This window comes from Cupressus sempervirens, chromosome 5 (assembly GCF_028749045.1).
Source record: "Cupressus sempervirens isolate cs-2001-9-10 chromosome 5, ASM2874904v1, whole genome shotgun sequence".
Classification (NCBI taxonomy): Eukaryota; Viridiplantae; Streptophyta; class Pinopsida; order Cupressales; family Cupressaceae; genus Cupressus; species Cupressus sempervirens.
In genome coordinates this window covers 224,843,178-224,868,005 of record NC_143122.1, presented here as the reverse complement: position 1 = coordinate 224,868,005, position 24,828 = coordinate 224,843,178, and the positions used below count along the sequence as shown (strand labels likewise).

Sequence of the window (24,828 nt, the reverse complement as noted above, 5' to 3'; positions counted from 1 at the left end):
TTGAACAATTCCACCAAATCAGTATAACTTCTAGTTGGTGAAAATGCAATTAGTGCATTAAATGTTCGATGAGTAACATAATATAATTGATTAATATTGAGGGATCTAAAATATAATTGATTAATATTGAGGGATCTAAAACATCTTTTCCACACCCACACACATGCAAACCAATAACATTTTTCAAACACGAGTTCCCTCACAAATCCAAATTAATCTGACAAGAAATGCAAGGGTTCCTAAGGGATGTGACAAAGTATTTAAAATATCTCTCAAATACGTCAGACCCATTTTAAAATGGATCTATGGTATTTTAGGGTGATTTAATAACAAATCAGAATTCTCTTTTGGAGCTTTGACTCTTCTCACACAAACAACTCACAACTTTTCCTGCCATTTATTTTTCTTGTGCTTTTGCATTTATAAATAAGATTATAAATTGTTTCATTGCTGATTTCATATAGTCTCACAGACATCTATAGGCATGTTTTACTTTCAAAATGGTCATCGCACAATGTTGACAGATTGAAAACTAAAATATATAGTACTTATCATAAAACCTAATCACATTACATATCAGTGTTTATTATTGTCTTCTTCTTATCCTCCTCAAATACAATGTGGGAACATGAAAGTTTCAAAAATCAAACATTCAAGCCTCAATATCACAATGACAAAAATCATTTCCAGAAAAGTTTGCCAACAATATGTCTGACACGATCCAAATTGTAAAACATGTTTCCATCCCCAAAGAATTGCTCAATTTTGTGTATATTGGACATAGAACAAATTCATAATCTTTCCAAGATATCAAAACATATCCTTTTCTGCCATCTAAAAACCTGATTCCCCACTAAGAAACTATAGAGATTTTTAGAAAGAACAAAAGAACATAATTTTAATACCATGAAAAGCTAAAGAACACCATTTAGTCGAAGTTAGATATCCCAGATCAAACTACATGCTCATGAATAGCACTAATAAGAGAAAAGAGTGTTTAAGCCACAGCATTCCAGGGCTAGTTTTGCATAAAATGGCAGATTTCCGAGTTATAAACTCTAACAGATGAGTTAGCTTTGAGCATTTGATACCGAGCATGAAATTGTTATCACATAATTTAGATCCTGGTAGCTGTTGTCCAAGTGCCTTGAACACTCCTATTCTTAGTCATGTGCCGATTTTTCAGTTTCCTTGCTTCTGCTCCTAGGGCATTTCGTAGTCTTATTGCTCGTAATAAAATATCTTTAGGGTCCATATTTTTGACACAGTCTATTCGTACAGTTTTGTCCCCTACACATCAGATCAACAGTTTGCATCAGAAGACAAGAAGCTTCGGGCTTTGCTGATTTTAAGATATTGCAGTCTACATGCAGTAGTAAAATGCAGGTTAAATATATCAAAGCTCACTATAATATGCTCTCAAATGTGGATGTTTTCCCCGCTTCAATAATGGGACCACTTCCAATTGAGGATTTTGCTGCTTGAATGTGGGTAGCTGAGACTCGATGAACTCTCTGCACATGAACAATTGCAAGACTTCAAATGAACACTGCTCCAAATACTTTTTCTAGACTGTTGATGTGGCAGAAAACTAAGCCACTACTATATACACATTATTCTTGATTCTTGAACAATAAGCACCTAAAAACAATTTCATAGCGTTCCATAATAAAATGCTAAAGAGTAACTCCACAAGCGAATTGAGATCTCAGATTTATCATATGACAATGGTCAATTCACAATTTGGCATACACTAATAGATATGGCGCTTTCTCTCAAACATGCTTGCCTACTCAACAGGAATATAGCTGTTCAAAAATAAAGAAATGAACCACAGACTCGTCCTTAGTTGATAGAAAATGAACAGAAAGAAAATAAAGTAAAAAGTTTGAATCTATAACCATAATTCTAGAAAATTGCTAGTGGACCACAATCTACTTGCATGAAAGAGAGGAGATCCTTGACAAACTTGTGGTATTTGAAGAATCTGTTCATGCTTTTAATGATGTTAAAAACATTTGGCTGATCATTAAGCTGGATATTACTAAGGCCTTTTGACAAATGCAACTGAGATTTCATTTACAAATCTTGCAATTAAATCTGAGTTTCTGTCATTATAGATAACTACATTCCAATTCCCAACTTGCAGGTTTTAGCATCCAATGTGGCCACCCAGTTATTTCCATGCAAGCTCAGGCATGGAGACCCTCCAGCTGCATACTTATTCAATTGCTTAACATCATGGTTAAATCTCTTAGCAGGAACTTGCATATTGTTAATATCAACCACTGCCTCAATAGGGTAAAATGAAGACCATACCCACCATCTAAGTCACAGGGTTCGCACGATTTCCATCATGAAGTTCGGAATTCAACGAATGTCAAAAGTCTATTAAAAAATTGTTAAAATTCGTTTTAAAATTCGTAGGAAGTGTGCAGTCTGTTTAAAATAAAACATATTAAAAAAATTGTTTTCCAGAGCCTTTTAAGGTCAAGCAGCGAGTAAATTTTCAGCTGCGAATATTTCTTACAATAGTTTAATATTGGACGGCATGAATGGGCAGACAGATATCCACCACCGACCAGGGAAAAAAATCCAAATTCATGGCGCAAACAGAAGCTCATACTCCATCGGCGGAAACAAGCTTGGAGTAAATGATTCGGCTCCTCTAAAGAAAATAAATTCAAGTCGATAGGTTAAAAGTTTGGGTAGATTTAATTTAAACATTTAGACTTAATATTTATGTTTTGTTTTGTTTTAAATTTATTTTAAATGAAAATTTAATATCTTATTATTAAATCATCTAGATTTGTTTTTTAATTATAATATACTTTAGAATTTAGTATATTATCTTAATTATAATATTTAGTACCTTTTCTTTAAATCTAGTTTTATTATGTTTTGAATCATTAGATTTGTTATTTGATGTGTTTTTATTAATATATTAAAGTCTAATATTTTAAATATTTAAATTATAATATATTTATATTAATATTAAAAATCTAATATAATTGTTATTATATATTAATAATATTTAAATTACCTTTTAAAACTTTAAAATACTAATATGGTTTAAATGTATTTATATTATATTGGAGTTTAATATACTATTTTTTTATGTTTAAAATTTTAATATATATATTTTTAAAAATAAAAAATATATAAGACGAATTTAATGTCGAATTTTTATGATTTTTTTGGGATCCTCGAACTTCAATCGAATTTTATTGTTGTCGAACTCTAATTCGAACTCGAACCTTGTGACATAGCCCACCATCAGTGTTCTGCAAAATTACCAGTGATACACTTCTCACAGCATCTATCATTTGTTAGGTTGAAAATCTAAGAGTTATCTTGTAAAATACAAGAAGAGGTATTTGAATAGGGTTTAATAAGAAACCCCAAAATTGCCATGCTGAAACATCTACTAAAAGGAAAAGTTCAGCAAGTACTATAAATGAACACAAGATTCTTACCAATAATCCTTGCATAATCTCTTCATTAAATGAAAAGATAGAGAAGCTGAATGGAATACACTTAGGGGAAAGATCAAAGCTGAGATATAGTGGTGGGATCACCACTGGCTTACTTCAGAAGGCCCCGCAAAGCTAAATAAATCAATATTGTAGTCCTCATTGAAATGGGCTGCTTCCAAATTTCCATACGAATGTAGGCTTGAAGACACACCATTGCTTTAACTGGAGGATGCTACAACATGAACATCCAGAAATAATAGAATTATGGATCCTTTAAATAGATGCAATGAACCCTGTCTTGGCTGTAAAATCTCGTCTAGATCTAACAGAACTAAATGGTCTGTATAGTGTAATCAAGTCCGAAAAATACTCAGAAAATCAGTCGTTTCTGCTATTCCTATCACAGTATCAACTGTTGGAACTTCAATTGTCCAATGACTACAATAGATCTATTGGGTGCTGAGACTCTGGGCAGCTTCCTCGCAGTAATGGTTCCATTGCCAAATGACAACAAATACCCAAAGAATAATAGCAGAAGACGAGTTGGGGTCACCAAACTGCATTTTTTAATTGCAAAACTTTAGACACGTTCGAGGATGTATCTTAATTAATTCATAGGAGTTAGTTCTGACAATCAAAAGGGCCTGGCAACCAGTTTACAGATAACATACCAATATGTAAGTTTAGAACAGAGCAAATAATGAGACTGGGACTTTGCAGACCTATTTTTGGCTCAACATTAGATCAGAAAGATTAAAAAACAATTAATATTTATAACATTAAATATATATGTATATATATACGCGAATCTTGTTAATCTCATTTTCTGGACTCGCCTAAACTTGGCCAAACTTGCAAATTCAGTTTCTGGGCTCAATTCAACTGGACTTGGCAAATCTTTGAGTACTTAGAAAATCTTGTTAGACCCAACAATATGGAGTGATCTGTCAGTAACTATCATGCTGCTGGAAACAAGCCAAAGATATTTATCGAACCATGAGAATAACAATCAGAAAAGGGTAGTAATGATCATAAATCACCATAAATAAATAAGGATCAATGTTAAGAAGGACTTTGTCAAGAACAAAAGAATTGAGTGTAATAGAAAGCATCCTAGGAGACACAGGGAGATAAAGCAGATTGCTTGATCATTCCATGATGATGGAGGAAAGTGCCAAATAACTACGACATAAGGCTCAGAATATCTGGAAGACCAATAATTTGTAATCTTTTCAGGTTAACAAAAAGAATATTCTTTCCAGTCGAGCAGCAAAGCTTATAGCTAAGTGAAAGAGCTGAAGATGATGTTTGGGACAAGTGCTAGTTAGAGGAGAAAGGATAAGATTTATTAATGCTGAACATGCCTAAGCTGTTGGTGGTGTTGAGGCTCAAATATTCTAAAGTAGCCGGATCCTTGACCAGCAAAAACTGAACCAAAGTCAAGTGACAATTAATAAGAACAAAAAATGTTAATGTCAATAAATGACCAAAGTAAGTTTAAGGGCCTTAAAGTAAGAGTTACTTTTAGAAAGTAAGAAAATTGAAAGAGACTAAGCGAGATAAAAAAGCAACTAATACAGTAGAAAAACTGAAAGAAACTAAGTGAGCTAAAAAAGCAACTAACACTAAAATAACGCACATGTGTGATTTGGGAATTGGAACTAAAATGGGTAAACCTTATACAAGTTGGAAAACATGGAACCATATGATCCAAGAACAAATTAGCTATTTGCGAGCAAGGTATGTAAATGTAAACAAAAAGGGAGCTGATGGAGACCAATTTCAGAGATCAAAGTTGCCTTTAGCCTGCATCAAATTCCAGAACAATAGAAGGGCCAATAATATCGTTATGGAAGAATCCAAAAAAGATGCCCAAAGGATGGAAGAAGGGTATACACCTCAAGGCTGATGGTAAGGGTTTAGAAAGTTGAAAGAGAAAGTCTAAAGATTCTTCTGGTCTATGGGGAAAATAACTTATAAGAAAGCTAGATAGCATTCTTCAAGCTATAACTTAAGAGTAGGCTATGGCTAAGAAAGAAGAAAAGGAAAGCCATGGAAGAAGACTGATTTTGACCAAAAATCAGGTGGGAACAATCCCCTGTTCAAAGTTGACCGTAAAGTTAATGTGAAGAAATTGGACCAGTGGATTGCACATTATGAGATCTATTTTAGTTTTCACAAGATGAACCTACAATAGCAAATCTCCTTCAAACTTGTGAAACTCTCCAGTCATTCACTCACTTAGCACAAAGGTCTTACCACTTCTTTGAAAACAAGAAGAGTTCCATCAATCTCTAAATAGGAAGATTTTGAGACTTCTTGAAGAAACAGTTTTCCCCTGTGTGCCACAAAGTGAAGACATCCATAGCATGGCACTTCTGCTGTCAAAGTCCAGGCAAAAGAGTCTAAAAATGCATGCATGACTTTTGTTAGAAAGTGCTAAAACCTGGCAAGGATATGATGGCTCAAAAGATGCTGAAGTACACAGAAGGGTTGTTTAGTAATTTACGAAGAGTTGTTTTAACTTTTGATGGAAAAACATCCAAATATTGATTATGCACAGATGTACAAGAAAAAATACTCTTTTTATCCAAAAAAACACCAGGGGGCTAAAAGAAAAACAGCAAGGAGAAGAGACCCAAGCAAAGGAAGGAGCAAATGGAAAAGCAAAACAAACACAAACGCCACCATGAAGACCATGCACAAAGAGAGATGTTTTGGCAAACACTATGATAAAGACACAACCAAGAGTTCAAACTTCATCTTGAGCTGCACCCATTCATTAAGTATAAGAAGAACAAGAAAGCATCTTGTAGCAGGAAGGTGGAGATTGAGTGCACCTCTGATGTAGATTGTGATTCGTCATGTGCCAGCATAAGGATAGGTCCATATGTGAGTGGTAAAGGAGCAAATACTTTTTGATGAAAACTAGATCATTTCATATGGAATTTTTCATATCAAGCTCTATTCCATATTATTCTCAAGGCCAGGTCATATTACTGATATCCTGATATCAGTTGCTACAATCAATATTGTTACACTTGATTTAGTTGTTGGATGGTATCTTTAACTTCAACTCCAGATATTCTAGTGAACATATTTCCTTCAGGTTATTTCAAAGTTTTTTAACACAATATTGAAATGTGCTTGTACAGATAAATGACTGAGCTTTGAAGTTAATGCCACTCCTAAAAAAAAATATCTTCCTGTTTTAGAAGTTTTTCCTAGGAACCAGTGAGCACGCTTCATCTCTTTTGAACTTGCATTCAAGGTGACAAGAGTATAGAGCTACAGTAATATTAAATTGCTTACCAAGATCAAGCACTTCTAGAGTGTAAAATCTTGCAACATCTGTGTATCAATTTTATCAACCAATTGTTATTGGCTGGAAATTACAATTTTGAGGAGTACTCTTTAAAATTGCCCTCTCCTTAGAGGATGTTGCATTATATTGCATTATCCTCTTTTTTCACCTTGAAGGTTTTAAAAGTTTCATATCTGAAGAATTAAAATCCATTGTCAAGTCATTATCCTGCACTAGGTGTCAATGACAAATTGTGTTGAGATCCTCTATCAAAATTATTTGTTCAAGCTGAAAATAACAAATGCTTGTATCATTGGTTATTGGCTGCAAATGTTTTGAATCATTCTCAAATGTAAAACCTGTTGGAGTATTTAGCTAATCACCTTAGTAATTCATTGATCAATCAATAATTCTAGGTCCCCTATTACTTTATTATACTTGAGCTAAACTTAGGAGCATTTTTCTATATTTAGGTTGAGCTGACTATTATTCATGTTGCCTCCAGTTAAAAGTTGAGGACACTTGTCATGCTCTAGTTTAATCCTCACCTAAGTTTAGGTCTAGGGTTTTATGATTTTATCTTTATGCTTTTATAAGCATTGATTGTGTTTGTTATCTATCCAATTTATCCAACTTTATTAAATCAATACAGGCATATCTACAATGCTTTCTTTGATCAATCTCTCTCAAGGCTGCCATCAATCATGGCTGCTTCTCTTCAAATGTGATTGTCATTTTGGTTGAACGTGATCTATGGAAACTATTGGGTTAACTATCAACTCCAACATAGTATCAAGGTACCAGATATATGACTTCCTATTTGTTTTCTGAGAGATCAGGCCTTGAGAGAATTAAATTTTCATCTTGGAGCAAAATAAGCATCAATATTGTATTCAAAGAGGCCAAAAATGTCGTCGGTAGAAATTGTGTATCAACCGATGAGTCCCTTCGGAAAGGTAATTGTATCAGCCGACGGGTCCCTTCGGAAAGGTAATTGTGTATCAGCCGACGGGTCCCTTCGGAAAGGTTATTGTGTATCAGCTGACGGGTCCCTTCGGAAAGGAAATTGTGTATCAGCCGACGGGTCTCTTCGGAAAGGAAATTGTGTATCAGCCGACGGGTCCCTTCGGAAAGGAAATTGTGTATCAACCGGCGGGTCCCATCGGAAAAAATTTTGTTATGTAGCGACATGTTGTATGTGGCCGACGGACTCCTTCGGGAAGTTCTTCGGAAAGTATTTATAACCCCTTCGGGAAGCATTGTATTGAGGAGATCTTATCATTCAAGCATAATGTAATGTTCTGGCATATGCGAATAATAATAAGAAGAGTTCTGCTGTTCATGTTCGTGTTCATTATTTGTGTGCAATTCTTAATTAACCTATGCGGTAAACAAAAAACATAAGGATTGACTATCTAAATGCTCATATCTAAGAAGTTGAAAAAAATTAAAATCTTTTTCGGCATAAGATCCAAGACAAAATCGAGCATTCAAGAAAAAATCATTGCATTTTAAAACAGACTGACCTTGTCATTGTGTTTGAGATGCCCAAAAAACCCAAAACACATGTACCAATGCCAAAATTGAAGTTTCGATAAATCAAAGTGAATTGTTTTGTAGTTTTGAAGTTCATGCATGAATTTTTATACCATTGTACACATCTGTATGATTGTACCAAGCTGTACTTCACCATTCAAGTTCATGCCACTGCCAAAATAAAAGATTTTTTTGCAAGTAAAAAAGGCTGTCCTTTTTAGACAAAAAGTTGTAGGGTACATAGTACCTTGTGCTGTCAAATCAGGCAACATGCCAGTTTTGAATTTTCCACACAACCCTACTAGGTGTACAATAATGATCAGATCCTAGTGGACAGGAATGTTTTGACGGGTTTTAAAGATTCCAATAGCTTCTTGGTTCAAGATTCCCTCAAAATATTTTGTGTACAATGGGCAAATTCTGATAAAATCAACAGGATGATATTTAGGTGAATTATTTTTGGCAACTAAGGGAATATTCCTGGTATATTTGCTGATGTCAGCAGTACCATATCTCCTTAGCCCCCTCCGAGCCTTGATTATAGCCCTAAAGGAGCTGTTATTCCTTTTTGCCATTTTGGTGTAACTTGATACGAGTCGAAATTGAGAAAACAGTGTATCATAGGAAAGCTAGTTTTGAGCACTTTCTAGTAGTGCAAGTTTCATTCATATTTTGTTGTGGATTCATTTTAAGTTCAGTTAAAGTCAGATTTTCATTTTCTACTTTTGAGCTCCCAACTTTTTTCGATGGTCTCCAATTTTTGTTATTCTTACAACATTGGAAAGGCTCCTTGAAGATCTTACGATCCATTCATGCACTTTTTTCAGAATCTGCCCCAAGCATATTTTATTTTGCTTTTTGCTTTTTGCATTCTACTCAATTACTTGATAAGGATCTGTTTACATGAGATTCTTTACATGCATTAAATTTATTTGTCTCTAATATTTTCATTTGAGGAGGTATCATGGGTTTTTCTCTTCATCATTTTGTTGTCATCTTGGAAGAGGATAATTGAGAGTCTTGGCTAAATGAAATGCTGCCACATCCCAAGTGATTTGATCAATTGCCTTATCTCTGTGGACACATACCTGAGCCTGTTAGGCACACAATATACTGCAGGCAGGAATCAGTACATACCAATTTTAACTTCAAAGCTTGAAGCAATATCAATATCATTACCGTATCTCATAATATCATCAAAACTACTATGCAAGAGATAAGTACAACCAAACATCAACAAAAGAGAACACAAGATTTATGTGAAACCCAAAAAGGGACAAGCCATGGTGAGAACAGCTGCTGGCATTTAGTGCCCAAATCTAACCTAGCAAAATAATAAATTTACGATAATTTGATTTTGTACACACCAACCTGTAGGAGACACCGATCCTCTAATCCAAAGAAATAAGCCCAACTACAGTAGTAAGGCACCAACCTCAAAAACAAAGAAGGTATAGGATGTACAAAAGAGAAATCAATAGTATATTTGGGATATATGTACTCCTTGGGGAGTCATGTTAGAGTCCTTCACTCATAACTTCATGCCTTGTACATAATTAGTTTGATATTCTCTCTCTTGAAGAGGAGTTTTTCCCATGTGGTTTTTCTCCTTGACTATTGTGAAAGATCATTTGTAAATAGGTACCTAACAGGAACTAGTAAATGAGACCCATAATCAACATCCTTGTCTCTTTTGCATTTATCAACTACTTCCTAAATTGTACGTAAGGGAGAGTGTGGTTGTGAATGAGATATTTTACGTAATTAATTTACTTGGTAGTAAAGAGCACACTAGAAATACTGTGGGTAGGGGGTGGGGGATTGAATTAGTATTTCAGAACTTTTACAAGCCATGAAACCATAAAAAGCATGAAGAGAGCCACCATGAAAATGTATACACCAATTTTCTTTGGGGAAAGTCCAAAAATACCGGGTTCAGACCCTACCAAGTGGATCCGGGTCCGAGTCCATGGCAGGTCCAGATTCATCGTGGGTCCACAGCAGGTCCCCACAGGGTTCGTGCTACCCTGTGGGTCTGCGGGGTCCCGTCGTGGACCCGAGCAAACCCGCGCAGACCCGCGGCAAGGGAGTCCAAAAATTGGAAAAAAAAAACACTTAAACAAATGAGTTTTTTATTTTTCTTTTTTTGCTAACTCTAAAAAGAGCCTAATAAAAAACATTTCTCATTTAATCTCTCATTTTGGGGTGCCCATTTTGCAAGTTTGATGAGAAGGTTGTAGAGATTGTTTGTGGTGTCTCAAATCCTTCCAATAATCAATGTTTTGAGTGTTGGAAGTATGCATTTTGTTGGAGTTTATAGCTATGATAGAAATATTTATCTTTAGGCGTTAAATCTGTTATGATCACCTTCTGCTGAAAAGGACATTTACAATAAATTGTAATATTAAATAAAGACGTGTCATTCAACATGCATTAAGGCATGGAAATATGGAAAGTTGTAATTATAATAAAGAATTGTGATTTAGGAAATTGAACAGACTTTCGGTTGGAATGTGAAGAGCCTCTCTTTAAGTTATATATATCACATCAAGCAATAGGCATTGTACACTTGAATTTTATGATCAATAAAATGATATTTTGCTGTTTGGTTGAGTTTTCCCCTTCATTCTAGAAGGGTTTTCCCAGGGTATTTCTAGTGTTGATGTTTTCTGTTTCGGCTATTCTTTATTGTTGTTTATCTCTATTTTATGGGCTTAATCCAACATGGTATCAAAGCCAGGCTTAGATAACATTTTTTTAGGGAATTTTCTTTGTTCACTAGTTAAGTGTTGTAGATTGCATATTTTATTAGATGATTTGTTTGTGTTCAAATTCTGGTAATTTCAAGTTAAAATATCCATACGTGCTTCAAGTAGAATATGAGTCATGGCCTCTCAATGGTGATCATGTTTTCATTTAATCAAGGCGGGAAGTAAGTGCGCCTGAGATGTTTGATCTGCCAGGCAATATTGCTTTGACAGAGTGAAATTTAGTTGATCGTGATTTTTTATGTATCGGCATTTTGAGATTTCTTTGATTATGAATTATCATATGCGCTTCTTGTTTTGTTGTTGATCCTCCTTCATGCCATCAGTTCATGAAATGTTGACGACTTTTGTATTCCTTGGATCGCTTTTTGCGTAATCGATATCTTCAATATGACTCGTCGATTAGAGCTCAATGTATTTTGCTTGAAATTTTGAGCACTTCATCTTTGGCTATCGTCTATCGATGTAGGATGGCATGTTTGTTGTGTTGAAAGAAGGGGAGAGGACCCAGTACTTGAACGCATTCCAATAGTTGTGCTAGTTGTTGACTTGATACCTATACTTATTGACTTAATGCCCAATTTTTTTGACATTGTACCAATACTTGTGATTTTAAAGTTATTAGTACAATGTTGACTACCAAAATTAAATTAAATGTACCCTTATAATAATTAACCAATGATGTGATGCCACATCAGCTATTCAAGTATGGGTACCCTTTATGCATGACCATTGGTCTCACTTTTTATTTGGGTTGTTTTGGACAACTTGGCAAAAAGCATGTTGATGTGGCATCATAATGGGTGATGTAGACTTGAAACCTTAGTTATAAGTAGGCAACTCGCCAACTAAGCTGCTAAAAAACATGGGAGTGATTTGAATTTTTCTCATAGGATTTTGATAAGCGCAAAGTCAGGGTGTTCAAGTACTGGGTCCTCTCCCCTAATTTGTATCCATTTTTTTGTTGTCATTCTATAGCTCTTGACAATGTATATTATTTCAGATATACAATTTGCGATTGCATGACCGCATGTGAGGCTTGAGTGTGATTCGCTTCACCAAGGTAGTGTGATGTGTCATTCCAACCTTTGTTATTAAGTGTCATTCAACTTCATTTGAACCTTCGTGGACCCCTCATCAAGTTGTGTAATCATCGAGAAATGTTTCCACCTCATTTGTTTATCGTCAGATGAGAAAATAATTAGATGGTTGGTTCTTTTGGAATCATGCAGCCGTGATCATACTCTTCTTTGAGCGGTGGTAACTCCCAACTTGAATATACATTATGGTGCTTGGTTCGTGTTTGTGGTATGTTAATCAAAGCAGTTTAACGCATGTGCAGTAGAAGTATGTGTATTGTCTTGATACACTTTTTTTTTTATCACAAATTGTTTGATTTTCTAGTCACAGCATCTTTGGGCATCATTTTTTTAAGTTGCTTTTGTATATTTCTAGGACTGTACGAGAGAAAGTCCTCATGTCTCTCATCAATTTTCTTCATTTTTTGCATTGCACATCTCTTATCTATCTTGCCCATTGGTGATGTCATGGCATGAATTTGATTCGGTGTTTTATTACCACCATTGTGTCAAATTTTCAAGCAAACATATCGTTTGTGTAGCCCTCTTTGAGTCTTGAGCATTTTGGCATGTATTGATTCCGGTCGTTGTATTCTTGATAATGGGTCAAAACGAAAGGTCGGGAAGATTTTGCAAGGTAAAACAAAAAATATTTTTTATTCGTCTTCCATTGAATTTGTTTTGAAAGTAGAATGAAGCTATCATATTCGCATGAGGATTAGCAGTTCTATTTGTATGAATCATTTTGTGCATGCTCTTATGAGTTTTTCCAGAACATCTGTTTACCGTATTGGTAAAGAAATCAACGCATACAGAAAATGGAACAAAATAGCAGAATTATATTCGCATACACCAGACATACATTATGCTTCATAAGATCCATGATAGAAGATGATGATTTACAATGATCCCAGAAGGGATATAAATACTATCCGCCGAACCTTCCCGAAGGAGTTTGTCGGCCACAAACATTATGTCCGCTACAAACTATTTACCCGTCGGCTACAAAATACAAAACACCGACGACAATCATTCTGTCGGCTACAGAAACACCGCCGGGACCATCCAATCGGCTGACACCATCCCCCCCAAAAAGAAAAGTCGTCTCCTGACGACTAACAAAATATCTGAGACAAATTAACAAACAAAATACATTAACGGACTAATTACAACAAGATAAATCTTCTTCTGACACATCACTGTCACTTCGTCCCGTGCCTATAGCCTCTGCTAACACAACACTCTGCCTCCTCAATGAAGCTGACCTTGATAGCCACCTGTGCTACTTTCTCTATTTTCAATTCCTCGGTACCCTGAGCCAAGTGTCGTTGCACTGCCTCCAACTGGATGATTAGCTCCTCCCGAGCTCTCTACGCATCCACCAAGACAGCCTCCCGGCCAACACCTACTCCCAGTGCCTCTAGTACACAAAAAGTCCATGCCTGCAGCAACTTCAACTCTTCTCAATTGGTTAGACTCCCACGACTGATATCCGCAACGACTGGGGGTCCAAGGGGCAACGCCCTCGGCAGGCCCACATAGAAATGCACAGAACACACCATTTTTGTCATTTTCTGCCGATTCTACACTCTTTCTGCCAACCACAGATGCGTCCCCTTTCCTTTGGCATCATCTGTAACTCATTTTGAAAATTTGATTCTATTGTCGTTTTTTTTTTTTTTTTTTTTAGCAAACCCTCCTGCTTCTGCTTGTCTGTTGTTGTTTCGACTCTCTACAATTTGTTTTCCGCAGCCATGTTTTGTGCACCCCGACAATACCTCTGACTTAATATTTCTTTTTCTCCCACGGAAGCTTACAACAACTGAAACCGTGAACATTCACCCATACCCAGCAGCAAGAGGACCTCTGGACAAGCTGCCGCGGACAGGTGCCCGCAGAGCACCTCCTGCAGACAGGCGCCCGCGGACAGATGTCATAAAGAAGGCGTAAAGAAGGCTCAGCACAAAATCGTAATTGAACAAAATTCTGCTTCTTCAAACTCGCGTGAAACCTCTAGACGCAAATTCGCTTCTTGTTCAACAAGAGTAAAGAAACCTGTAAGAGACGCCCAAAATGTGAGCTGAAAATTGCCAAAACCATGTGTGCAAGATTGAGAATTCCAATTTCGAGAGTGCGCATTTTATGCCTTCTGCTATCCGTAAAAGAATATCCGCTTATCCTGCATCCATTTCTCAAAGATTTTTAGTTTCCCCCATAATAGGCATCTTGAAAATCCTCTCCAAGACACCTCTGCCCGCGATTTGGAATTTGTTTTTCAAACGTTCTTTCAAGGGTCTTCTCGCCAGCAGGTAAGAGCTACTAATGAAAGAACCCCCGAATCCATAAAGAGCCCCTCCTTAGTCTAAAATCCGCCCTCATCTTCAAGGAAGAAAACCCTTTATCCACCGCGGAGGAAAGTAGTTTTAAAAAAAAATTGTTTTAATACAGAAGTCCGCCGCTGAATACAAGCCCGCGGGTACTTCCACGGAGATGTGCCCGCGTGCCATCTCCTGCGGAGACTTACCCGCGAACATGTGCCCACGGGCCATCTCCCGCGGAGAGTTACCCGCGGACATGTGTTGCCCACGGTGCCTTTGCCTCTCCCGCGGAGAGTTGCCCGCGGCCCACTCAACAGACTTTTTTTTTTTTTTTTTAAAAATCATTTTTTCTTTTTTCTTTTTTTGGAATAACAATACCTCAATTTTGCCTCCAAGCATTGCCATTTTGCAACGATGACGACGAGGGAATCATCTGATCATTCTACAACGGCGACGGCAACGGCATCTTTCTGGCACGGTAGGATCCATTGACTGCGTGAGGTACCTCTTGCTCATCCAATGTCCCCAACTTTATCACTCAATTGTCGCCGACCTCTCGGATCTGATATGGTCCAACCCATCTTGCCTTAAACCTTTCTTGTTTGATTTCATTCCGATCGTCGTAAGTGAGTACCAACTGCCCCGGTTGAAACCTGTTGAGTTTGTCATGCCACGTCTTATGTCTGTTCTATGTCACCTCTTTCGCCCACCGTGCCTGCGGTCGTCACACATCTAGTTTATTTCCTTGTTGTCGGCACCCTTCAACCAATTTTATGGTGCGATGCATTCCTTTCTTCTTGTGCAGTCCGTTCACCATGTACTGGACGATGTAATTTTTCTTTTTTCTAGGTCTCTATTGTATGTGCTTCCCTTCTTCAGCTGTAACCTCCTTTGCGTCATTTGCTTCTCTATATTCCTCCGGACACTCATTTTCCTCCTTTTTCTCACCTTTGTCGACCCTTAGCATATTACAACTCGGAAAGAGTTCATAGTCTTCTATTTGCCAATGGTAAAGACCATTCACCGAGTCTAGGTCATCGTCATTCGATCCTCCGTCAAGTCTCAATATTCCTTCTTCGTCCGGTTCCATTCTCCTCTTTCCTTCGTCGTCACTGTCGCCTTCACCTTCTAAGTCTGACGATGTTGCCTCCTCACCTACCATCTGTGTGTGCAGGTCAATTATGAATCTTTTGTCTCTGTGCTCCATTGATAGGGTATTTCGTTTCCAATCATGTTTTACTTTTGCTTGCACCAACCAAGTCCGTGCAAAAATAGCATCATATCCTTTTCTTTTCAATGGAATGACCACAAAATCCAATAAAAATGGTTGCGTACAAATGGTTACCGGTTGCACCCTCAAGGTTCCTAACGGTTTGATCCCGTGCTGGTCCGCCGTGAGCAACTGGAATATAGGTGGCCACAGCGTCATCTTTCCCAACTTCGTCCAAGTATCCTCCGGCAACACATTCATGCCGGACCCTCCATCGACAATTGTGTCTGTCACAACGTTTCCCAAAATCCCCATCTCGACGACTGCCGAATGCCGTCCGGATGTGAGTGCCAGCAACATTGGGTCTGTTGTCATCACTTCCCTACTGTCCCTTCCTGTGTCCTCCATTGCTTTCGGAAATGGTGTATGATTCAGAATGGCCGTCCGTAACTGGGGCATTGTGAGAAGGTCACTTATCTTGACCGGTATCTCCATTTGTCAGATCTGTCATACAATGTTTTGTTCTACAAAGTTCCTTGCCAAGGTGCCAGTGATGTCCTTCAACTGAGATGTCCCCACCGACGATGCCTTTGCAATTTCCGTCTGCGCTTCCCCCAATTTTCTCTTTCCCTCCGCTTGCCTCCGTGTAATTACCAGAACCTCCTCTACATTTGTGCCGACAGTGATCAAGTTTACTCCAGACTTTGGACACTTGGAATCTTCGTGATCGCCGGGTCTGCACCATCTACATAATAATTTCCGTGTGTTTGCCGTTGTACAATCCTGCGCAAAATGACCCCACAAATTACAGGCTCGACATTGAACGATCAGCCGTTTGTTTGCATCATACTCAGTTCGACTTCGGCTCCCATTATTATTGTTATTACTTGTATTGTTGTTATTATTTTGCCCTCTATTATTATTCCTGTACCCTCCGGATGTGGCACCTGCGCTATTCGTATTTCCGCTACTGCCCGACGTGGAAGCCTCCTGTGTAAGAAGCACCTGTGGAGATCCTCTCGTCTTCATGTTAAAGGAGCACTCTTTTGTCGAATGGCCCATGATCTGACAAATGTCACAAAATTGGTTCTTTGGACACAATCCTTTAGTCTGACCGTCGGTCTTACACTTTGTGCACCACAACTCACTGCCTTTTGGCTCCTTCTACATGTTTTTAAACTCCATCATGCGGATCATGTTTTTCTGTAGCGCGCAGACCTTCTTGCTACTGCCTTCATCATCGCTACTATCTTCTTCGGTAGGCTCGTCGTCATCAGAATCAGATGAGCTAGTGTTCTTCTTCTTCTTTGTTTTCTGCTCACTTTCGAGGTCCAATGCTCTGTTATAAGCTTCCGTGTATGACGACAGTGGCACAATTTTCATTTTCCTCCGCAACTTGGAGCGTCAACCTTCCACGAACCATCTTTTCTGAAGTCCGTCTGCCGGCTTACTTTCCATTTTGTTTATCAAGTCTTCTAATTTCCTGGCGTAAACACGGACAATTTCGTTCTTCCCCTGCTTAGTATTGAAGATCTCTGCTACAATTTCATTATCATCCCGCAATAGTTTGAATTCTGCCAGAAACTCCTTTTTAATGTTATCCCAATTGTTAAGCTTTTGTGGATCTGTATCAGTGAACCAATCAATTACTACGCCTCGTAGGGTGGCCGGAAATTGCCTCATCCAGTCATCTTCATCAGTTATCCCATTTGCCTTCCAGATCGTTTCACATGTTTTGCAATGTCGAATAGGATCAGTCGTACCATCGTCATTGAACTTCGGCAGTTTCTCTTTGGGTCCTGCCATCACAATTGGTTTTAGTAACCAGGCATTGCTCAGTCCTGCAACACTAGCGCTCTTCACTCACACACCGGCGGGCTGCACTCCCACACCGACAGTCTATACTCCCACACCAGCGGATTGGTCTCCCACACCGGCAGTCTGCACTCCCACACCGGCGGACTGGTCTCCCACACTGGCAGTCTGCACTCCCACACCAGCGGTCTGCACTCCCACACCGACGAACTGCTCTCCCACATCGGCAGACTGCACTCCCACACCGGCGATTTGTACTCCCGCACCGGCGACTCTCCCACACCGACAGACTGCACTCCCACACAAGCGGACTGCTCTCCCACCCCGGCGGACTCAACAACTACGAACCTTGCTGAAGAAGGGTGTTCTAAAGTTGTCCCCTACGGAAGTATATCCCAGACGAAGAGTTCACTCCACGCTCTTGCTCTGTCGGCACTCCGAGCCATGCGAGTCGATGCTCTTCCGTCTGGATTCTCTTCCCTCAGCAAACACAAATTCAAAAACTCCTCCCATGTTTCTTCCACCAATTCCACCCACTATCGAGTCGCCTCCAACAATTCTTCGGCGCTCCAGTCTCCGTCGGCGATCTTCTGAAATCTCCGTCGGTGTTTGGCTTGCCGTGCCAGAATTAAATTCTCTTGCGCAATACGGATTCCATCTTTTCCCTTGACCTTATTCCAATCCTTGTTAAGCTGATTTGGCATTAATTTTCATTCCTCCCACCTTTCAGGCTCATAAGGCAACGACACCAAATGTTTACCGTACTAGTAAAGAAATCAACACATACAGACAATGGAACAGAATAGCAGAATTATATTTGCATACACCAGACATACATTATGTTTCATAAGATCCATAATAGAAGATGATGATTTACACTGATCTCAGACGGGATTAAATACTATCCACCGAACCTTCCCGAAGGAGTCCGTCGCCACAAACATTATGTCTGCTACAAACTATTTACCCGTTAGCTACAAAATACAAAACACCGACGACAGTCATTCCGTCGGCTACAGAAACACTGCTGGGACCATCCAGTCGGCTGACAACATCTGTTCATGCATTTTGTATTTAAGTTCATATTTTGAGCATATATGGACTTTAGCTTGGTCTGTATACTTACAGATGTATGATTGACAAGGTTTGGTCTATCTAGTAGTGTCTTGGATTACTAGACTCCAAGCATTGTAATCTTTACTTTGGGTAATTGTGGTACGAGCAAATTGGAAAAGCTTGCGAGTTTTAGCCAAAATCTGATAGAAGCATCATTTGGAAGAAGTGGCCAACCGAGCATAAGTCACAGGGTTGAAATTGAAAATTAACAAGGATCTCACACATATTCAATGATGTTATAGTATCGAATATGTGCTTGTTGTAATGTCATTTAATGTTAAAGCACTATGTTGGACCTGTTGCACTCATTTGGCTCATGTTGTGCTTTTGGCTATAAAAGAGCTATTCACACCAGCATAATCTGGGCATTTGGGCTAGATCAGCTCCATCACCAAAACTGGGAATTTTGAAAAGGAGGATATGTTTGCTTATAATTTTTAAATAGCTAGTTATAATGTTTTCTTTTCAATATTTATCTCTATATATGATATATTGATTTACTAATCTCTCTTGGTTTTAGGACGCAACAAGGAAAGCAATGAGAAGAGGATGTTGTTTTAATTAAGAAGGAGATGTTGAGCTTTAGAGGGAGATTTTGGCTTTAGAGGGAGGCTTCATAGAAATATATGCTTGTAATGCTTGTGGTATTTGTAAAATTTGAGGCTTAAATGGAACTAAGTCTTGTATTTGTTATGCTTATTTCTAAGCTATGATAACTCTTTCACTCTAGGAAGTGAACATCGTGTTGAGAGATTTCGTGATAGGAGTTGGATGTCATGTTGAGAGATTCCATGACACTTACGTTGAGAGTCTTTGATTAAAGGCTTAGCTATGATTTTTACAAGTCTATCATGCTAAGTGATTCCATGATTGTGAGTAATTGTTACAGGACTATCATGTTAAGTGATTCCATGATTGTTAACAATGAAAATATGTTCTCTTAGTGTCATGAGAGAATCTACTTGTGTTTCTTGCAGGATTTCCATGTTGAATGATTCCATGAAATTTTATAGGATCGATGTAATTAGATTTTATTGTTGACATTTTGGTTGCAGCTTTGTGTGATTGTTCAACTAAAGATTTCTCTCTCGCTAAGAAGGAGTGTTGGAGTTTATAGCTGCAATAAAAATCTTTATCTTTAGGCGTTAATTCCATTATGGTCACCTTTAGCTGAAAAGGACAAATACATTAAATTGTAATATTAAATAAAGATGTGTCATTCAATATTCATCAAGGCATGAAAATACGAAGAGTTGTAATTGTAATTAAGAGTCACGTTTTAGGAAATTCGGTTGGAAAGTGAAGAGCCTCTCTTTAAGTTATATATATTGCATCAAGCGATAGGCATTGTACAATTGAGTTTTATGATTAGTAAAATGATATTTTGTTGTGTGATTGGGTTTTTCCCTTCATTCTAGAAGGGTTTTCCTGGGGCATTTTTGGTGTTGAAATTTTTGTTTCAGTTATTCCTTACTACTATTTAACTCTATTTTTTGGGCTTAATCCAACACATTTGATCCTTTTTGCTTCCTTGATAATTTATTTAAAGTTTTTTTATTGTTTAAGTTTTATCAAGTTTTGAAACATGTTTTTTTATATAGATTTTCAAGAATGAGTAGACAAAGCTCAATGGGTGGGGAGGGACCTCAGTTATTTAAAATCAATGAAAGTTCTCCTTCGTGGAAGTATACGACAAGAATTGAACAATGTCCTGGAGGGGGAGGAGGGGTTTATATGGAAATGCAATTTTCGCAAAATCCAATATAGAAGCCCCTATTACTGAGTTAAACATCATTTTATAGGCCCTAAGGGTAAAGGGGTCAATATGTGTGAGGGTTCAAAGACAAAGACGAAGGCGTTGCCGGTTGCTTGAATGGCAACCATGTTAAAAGAACAACAGGATGTTGATAGGTTAGTGTCAAAGGGGAAAAAAGAAATATCTAAGCACAAACCACCAATACCACCCTCCCAAACAACCACTAGACATCATCCGTTCTTACCTATCCCTTCTATAGATAAAGAAGATGCAAAAACACCCCAAAGCACCACCTACAATAGAGGCCCATTGATAGAGCATTTCAAAATGAAAATTGTTGATGTAAAGGTTAGGGGTTGCCTCTTTGTAAATGGTCTTCCATTCAATCTAGTTAGATCACCTTACTGGAGAGACATGGTTCAAGTAATAAATGGAGCACCTTGTGGTTATTGAGCTCCCACATGTGGAAAGGTGAGAACCACCTTATTTCATAGTGAGAGATAAAATGTAAACATCCTCCTCAGACCAATAAGAGATTCTTGGATCCAAACAGGGGTGACTATTGCCTCCGATGGATGGAAAGATTGCAAAAATCATCCATTAATAAATGTGATTGATGTCTCCCCCATGAGGGCAATGTTTTTGAAGGCAGTTGATTGTGAAGGGGAGGTAAAGGATGAAGTGTTTATTGCCCGGATTCTCATTGAATCCATAGAGTCCGCGGGTGTAGATAATGTTGTCCAAGTAGCAACGGACAATGCAATAAATTGTATGGTTGTGGGTGTAGACACCTAAAAATCCTTTAGAAAATAATATTTTTATTTTCTGAAAAAAATCCGTGATGACATCATCATTTATTAATTAATTAATTATTTAATTTATTTATTTATTTTTATGCCATTAAATCCCTTTATCTTAATTAAAAATATTTAATTAAGAAATCCCTCCCAAAAATGTTTAAATCTTATTTAAACATTATTTCCTTATTTATTAATTATTTAATTAATAAATTGACCAAAAAATCCCAAAATAAATAATTTATTTATTTTTTTCCCAAAAGTTGGCCAATTTCCTTAAGACCAATAACCTCTTCCAAAATCTTCTAATCCTTCTTTAATTTCGATTAAAGGCTAATCTCATCATTTCCTACCCCTTCATCCGCTAAATCCATTTTGGGTCCCTATGTCCCAAAATCTACCATCCTCCATCCTCCTATCAGCGATCATAAAAATCCTATTCCATCCATTTCTATGCAAGATCAACAAAGGCACATATCAGGGCACATCATCCATCATCATCCCCCTACATGCTCTTTCATATCCTCTCCATCTCACAAAGCTTCTCCTAACCATCTTCCCAAAGTTTACCACAGCAATGTGAATGCCCACTTCAAAATGCATAAAGCTAAAAATCCACATCCTAGGCAATCATATGTCTATTCTAAAAGACATACTCCAAAAAGGCAAAATCCAATCAAAGAATGCAAAACAATGCAAAAGCCTATGAAAAGAAAATCCAAAACCATGTGGATCCCCAAGAAAAAAGTTGAAACCCAATGCATAATGGCATCCACCATTGCTAATCCCCCATCTAGTGACTCATGTCCCCCATCTGCTAACTCCATCTTGGGTGCCTATATCCCCAAGCACGCTTCCACAAATCCTCCATCACGCTCGCATCTACCATCTATCCCCCATATGCTCTTTTCACACCCGTCCCAACATGTGCCAATATTGCTCTTGCAAGCATCCCCATCTCATGCTCCTTTCCAGCATTTTCATCCCTCCATCTCCTACCATCAATCCCATCTAATCCGATCTATTGCATAAATCACACATCCGGTGTACCAACAACTAGCAACAAAATTGAACATTCCAACAGCTAGTGAAAAATCCCAAAAAAGCCAAAATAGCTGAAGAAAGCCAAAATCATTCTAGCTAAGTCCAAAGTCAAAAAGTCAAAAAAAAGTAAAGAAAAATAAAGCATCCACTGGTGAAAACTTGGCAATTCAAGCGCCTTGGACAAGTACCATGATGAAAACTTGGCAAACAAGCATCATGTGTAATCTCGCCATCCCTAGCTTAGCCTATCACCCTCATGCTTTTGGTCATCTCTTAACATCCAACTCCATCTTCCAATCTATCCACCTATCCTCCACCCTCCATCTTCCATCTCACACCCTCCACTAATCTCCTGCAACTTCAGCCAATCATCCCAGCTATCATCCATCTCCCTAGCCCCTTCAGCTTTTTCCATCCTAGCTTCAATCCTATCACATCCATCATAAGACCTCCTTCTGCATTTTATCTTCTGATTAGGGGCACTATATTCCTTAGAGATCTTGTCTTGTCCATCCTCCCTTGTCATTGGTATCTAGCTCTAGGCTATCCTCATGCAAACCCAATGTCATCTCTTTATATCCATCATAATCCTAGCTATCTACCATCCTATCCATCCATCTCATCCTGCTCCTCTAGCTATCCTTGGTCATAAAATCTCTCCTCATCATTGGATGCATCCTGCCAAATCCATATCTTTCACTATCACCCCACCCTTAGCTTTTGCATCTTGCACAACATCGAACCATCCCGCTATCCTCTCGTCTTGAGCTTTTTATCCATTTGTATCATACCTATCATTGGTCTGTTAGCTTGTACCATATCTTGATTAGCCCGCTTGTAAATATCTTGGTCTGTCAGCTTGTACATCCTCTTTAGCTTAGTACTATTGTATCTATCCAACTTTCGTGTTCGTTCCTCCTTGATTAGCATCTTGCACCCATCGCACATCTTGGTTAGCTATTCCAACGGATCCTTTAGCTAGATTTCCTGTCACCAAAGTGTTATCTTTCTTAGTTCAGCTTGCCAGACGCATCACTCATCCAAATCCACCAGCTTCGGTGCTCTCCGATAGGTCCTTGCAGGATATAGGTTTCCTCATGTCTGATCTTGGTCCGTTAGTACCTTGTCCTACCCATCTCGTTGGCAAACGGCTCTCTTTTGGATTTTCACTTTCTTTTATTTGGGATCTTCCCTTTTGGGTCTTGAAGTATCTTTTCCAAGCAATCTCCTTGTTCCCTCCTCAAAATTGCCACGATCTTCCATATCATGGTATGCTGCGAATGGGGCAATTAGAGCGTAAGGTCTTGATCAGGTCTTTCGTTTGTTTTTCTTTTCTGCTTGTGGGTTCTCCAGTGTCGTTTCCACGCTGCTTCCTCTAGGATTCATGTGTGATGCTGGGGCAATCCTTGCGTGTTTGTTTTGAGTCAGTTTGTCAGTCCTTTGGACGGTTGGTGAAAAGGCTTTGATGTTCTTGATAACCTTGGCAATCAACCAATAGTCCTATATTAAGTCTAGTGCTCAACTACATGGTGGTACTTCTCTTTGAAGTATCCCTCCGCTCAAAAAGTTTCAATGGTTTTCCTTCATCTCCATTATCCCCCATCCATATCCAGCATCCGTCTCTCCTACCCCAGCTTATGCATCAATATCTCTTTGAATCACTCATCACTCTTAGCTTTAGGGATCCACAATCCTAGTCTTAGGGATCCACCAATCCAAATCAATCCACCAAGCCTCATCTTTTGAGATCCACAATCCTAGTCCTAGGGATCTCCGAAACCCATCTTCCACCAATCCGACTCTTTGAAATCCTGTTGCATCAGCTTTTTAATCCCCTCATCCATCTCCATCTCTCTATCCTAGATTCCTTTTTATAGCACTCCGCTCCTTCATCCTCCACCTTCCCTAAAGTCTTAAGCTTGCTTCCTCTTGTGCATCTGATTCTCCTTTATCATTCTCCCATAGTGAGATTTTGAGCTAATTCAGCCCCTTCTTTGCCAATCTGAGTTTCCTTGCTCATCTGAGATTCTTGTACTTTTCAAGAAGCCATCGAGCCTCGCTTTCTCTCCCCGCTGCCTTCTTGAGGGGGCATCTCACAATCCATTCTCTCCTCTTCTGCTCTAGCCTTCGGCATCTTATTTTCTTATCTTTGATGCCATGCCACTTGCGGCATCACATCAAAGAGGGGCAAAATGTAGACACCTAAAAATCCTTTAGAAAATAATATTTTTATTTTCTGAAAAAAATCTCTGATGACATCATCATTTATTAATTAATTAATTATTTAATTTATTTATTTATTTTTATGCCATTAAATCCCTTTATCTTAATTAAAAATATTTAATTAAGAAATCCCTCCCAAAAATGTTTAAATCTTATTTAAACATTATTTCCTTATTTATTAATTATTTAATTAATAAATTGACCAAAAAATCCCAAAATAAATAATTTATTTATTTTTTTCCCAAAAGTTGGCCAATTTCCTTAAGACCAATAACCTCTTCCAAAATCTTCTAATCCTTCTTTAATTTCGATTAAAGGCTAATCTCATCATTTCCTACCCCTAATCCCAACTCAAAATATTTAATCAAGATTAAATATTAATCCTC

The 24,828-nt window shown here is 38.1% G+C and overlaps 1 protein-coding gene across 2 annotated transcripts in view; it reads right to left on the bottom strand.

Moving 5' to 3' along the window:
- Positions 1 to 726: 726 nt before the first annotated feature.
- LOC149555244 (large ribosomal subunit protein mL43-like) overlaps positions 727 to 24,828 on the bottom strand; it is a 99,182-nt gene continuing 75,080 nt past the window's right edge. For both annotated transcript variants that reach the window (XM_089829352.1, XM_089829351.1), the window contains exons 3-4: positions 1,408 to 1,514; positions 727 to 1,290 (exon numbers count right to left, since the gene is read on the bottom strand). In XM_089829352.1, coding sequence (XP_089685478.1) covers positions 1,118 to 1,290; positions 1,408 to 1,514 — 280 coding nt within the window. In that variant the 3' untranslated portion in view covers positions 727 to 1,117. The remainder of the gene's footprint in view (positions 1,291 to 1,407; positions 1,515 to 24,828) is intronic.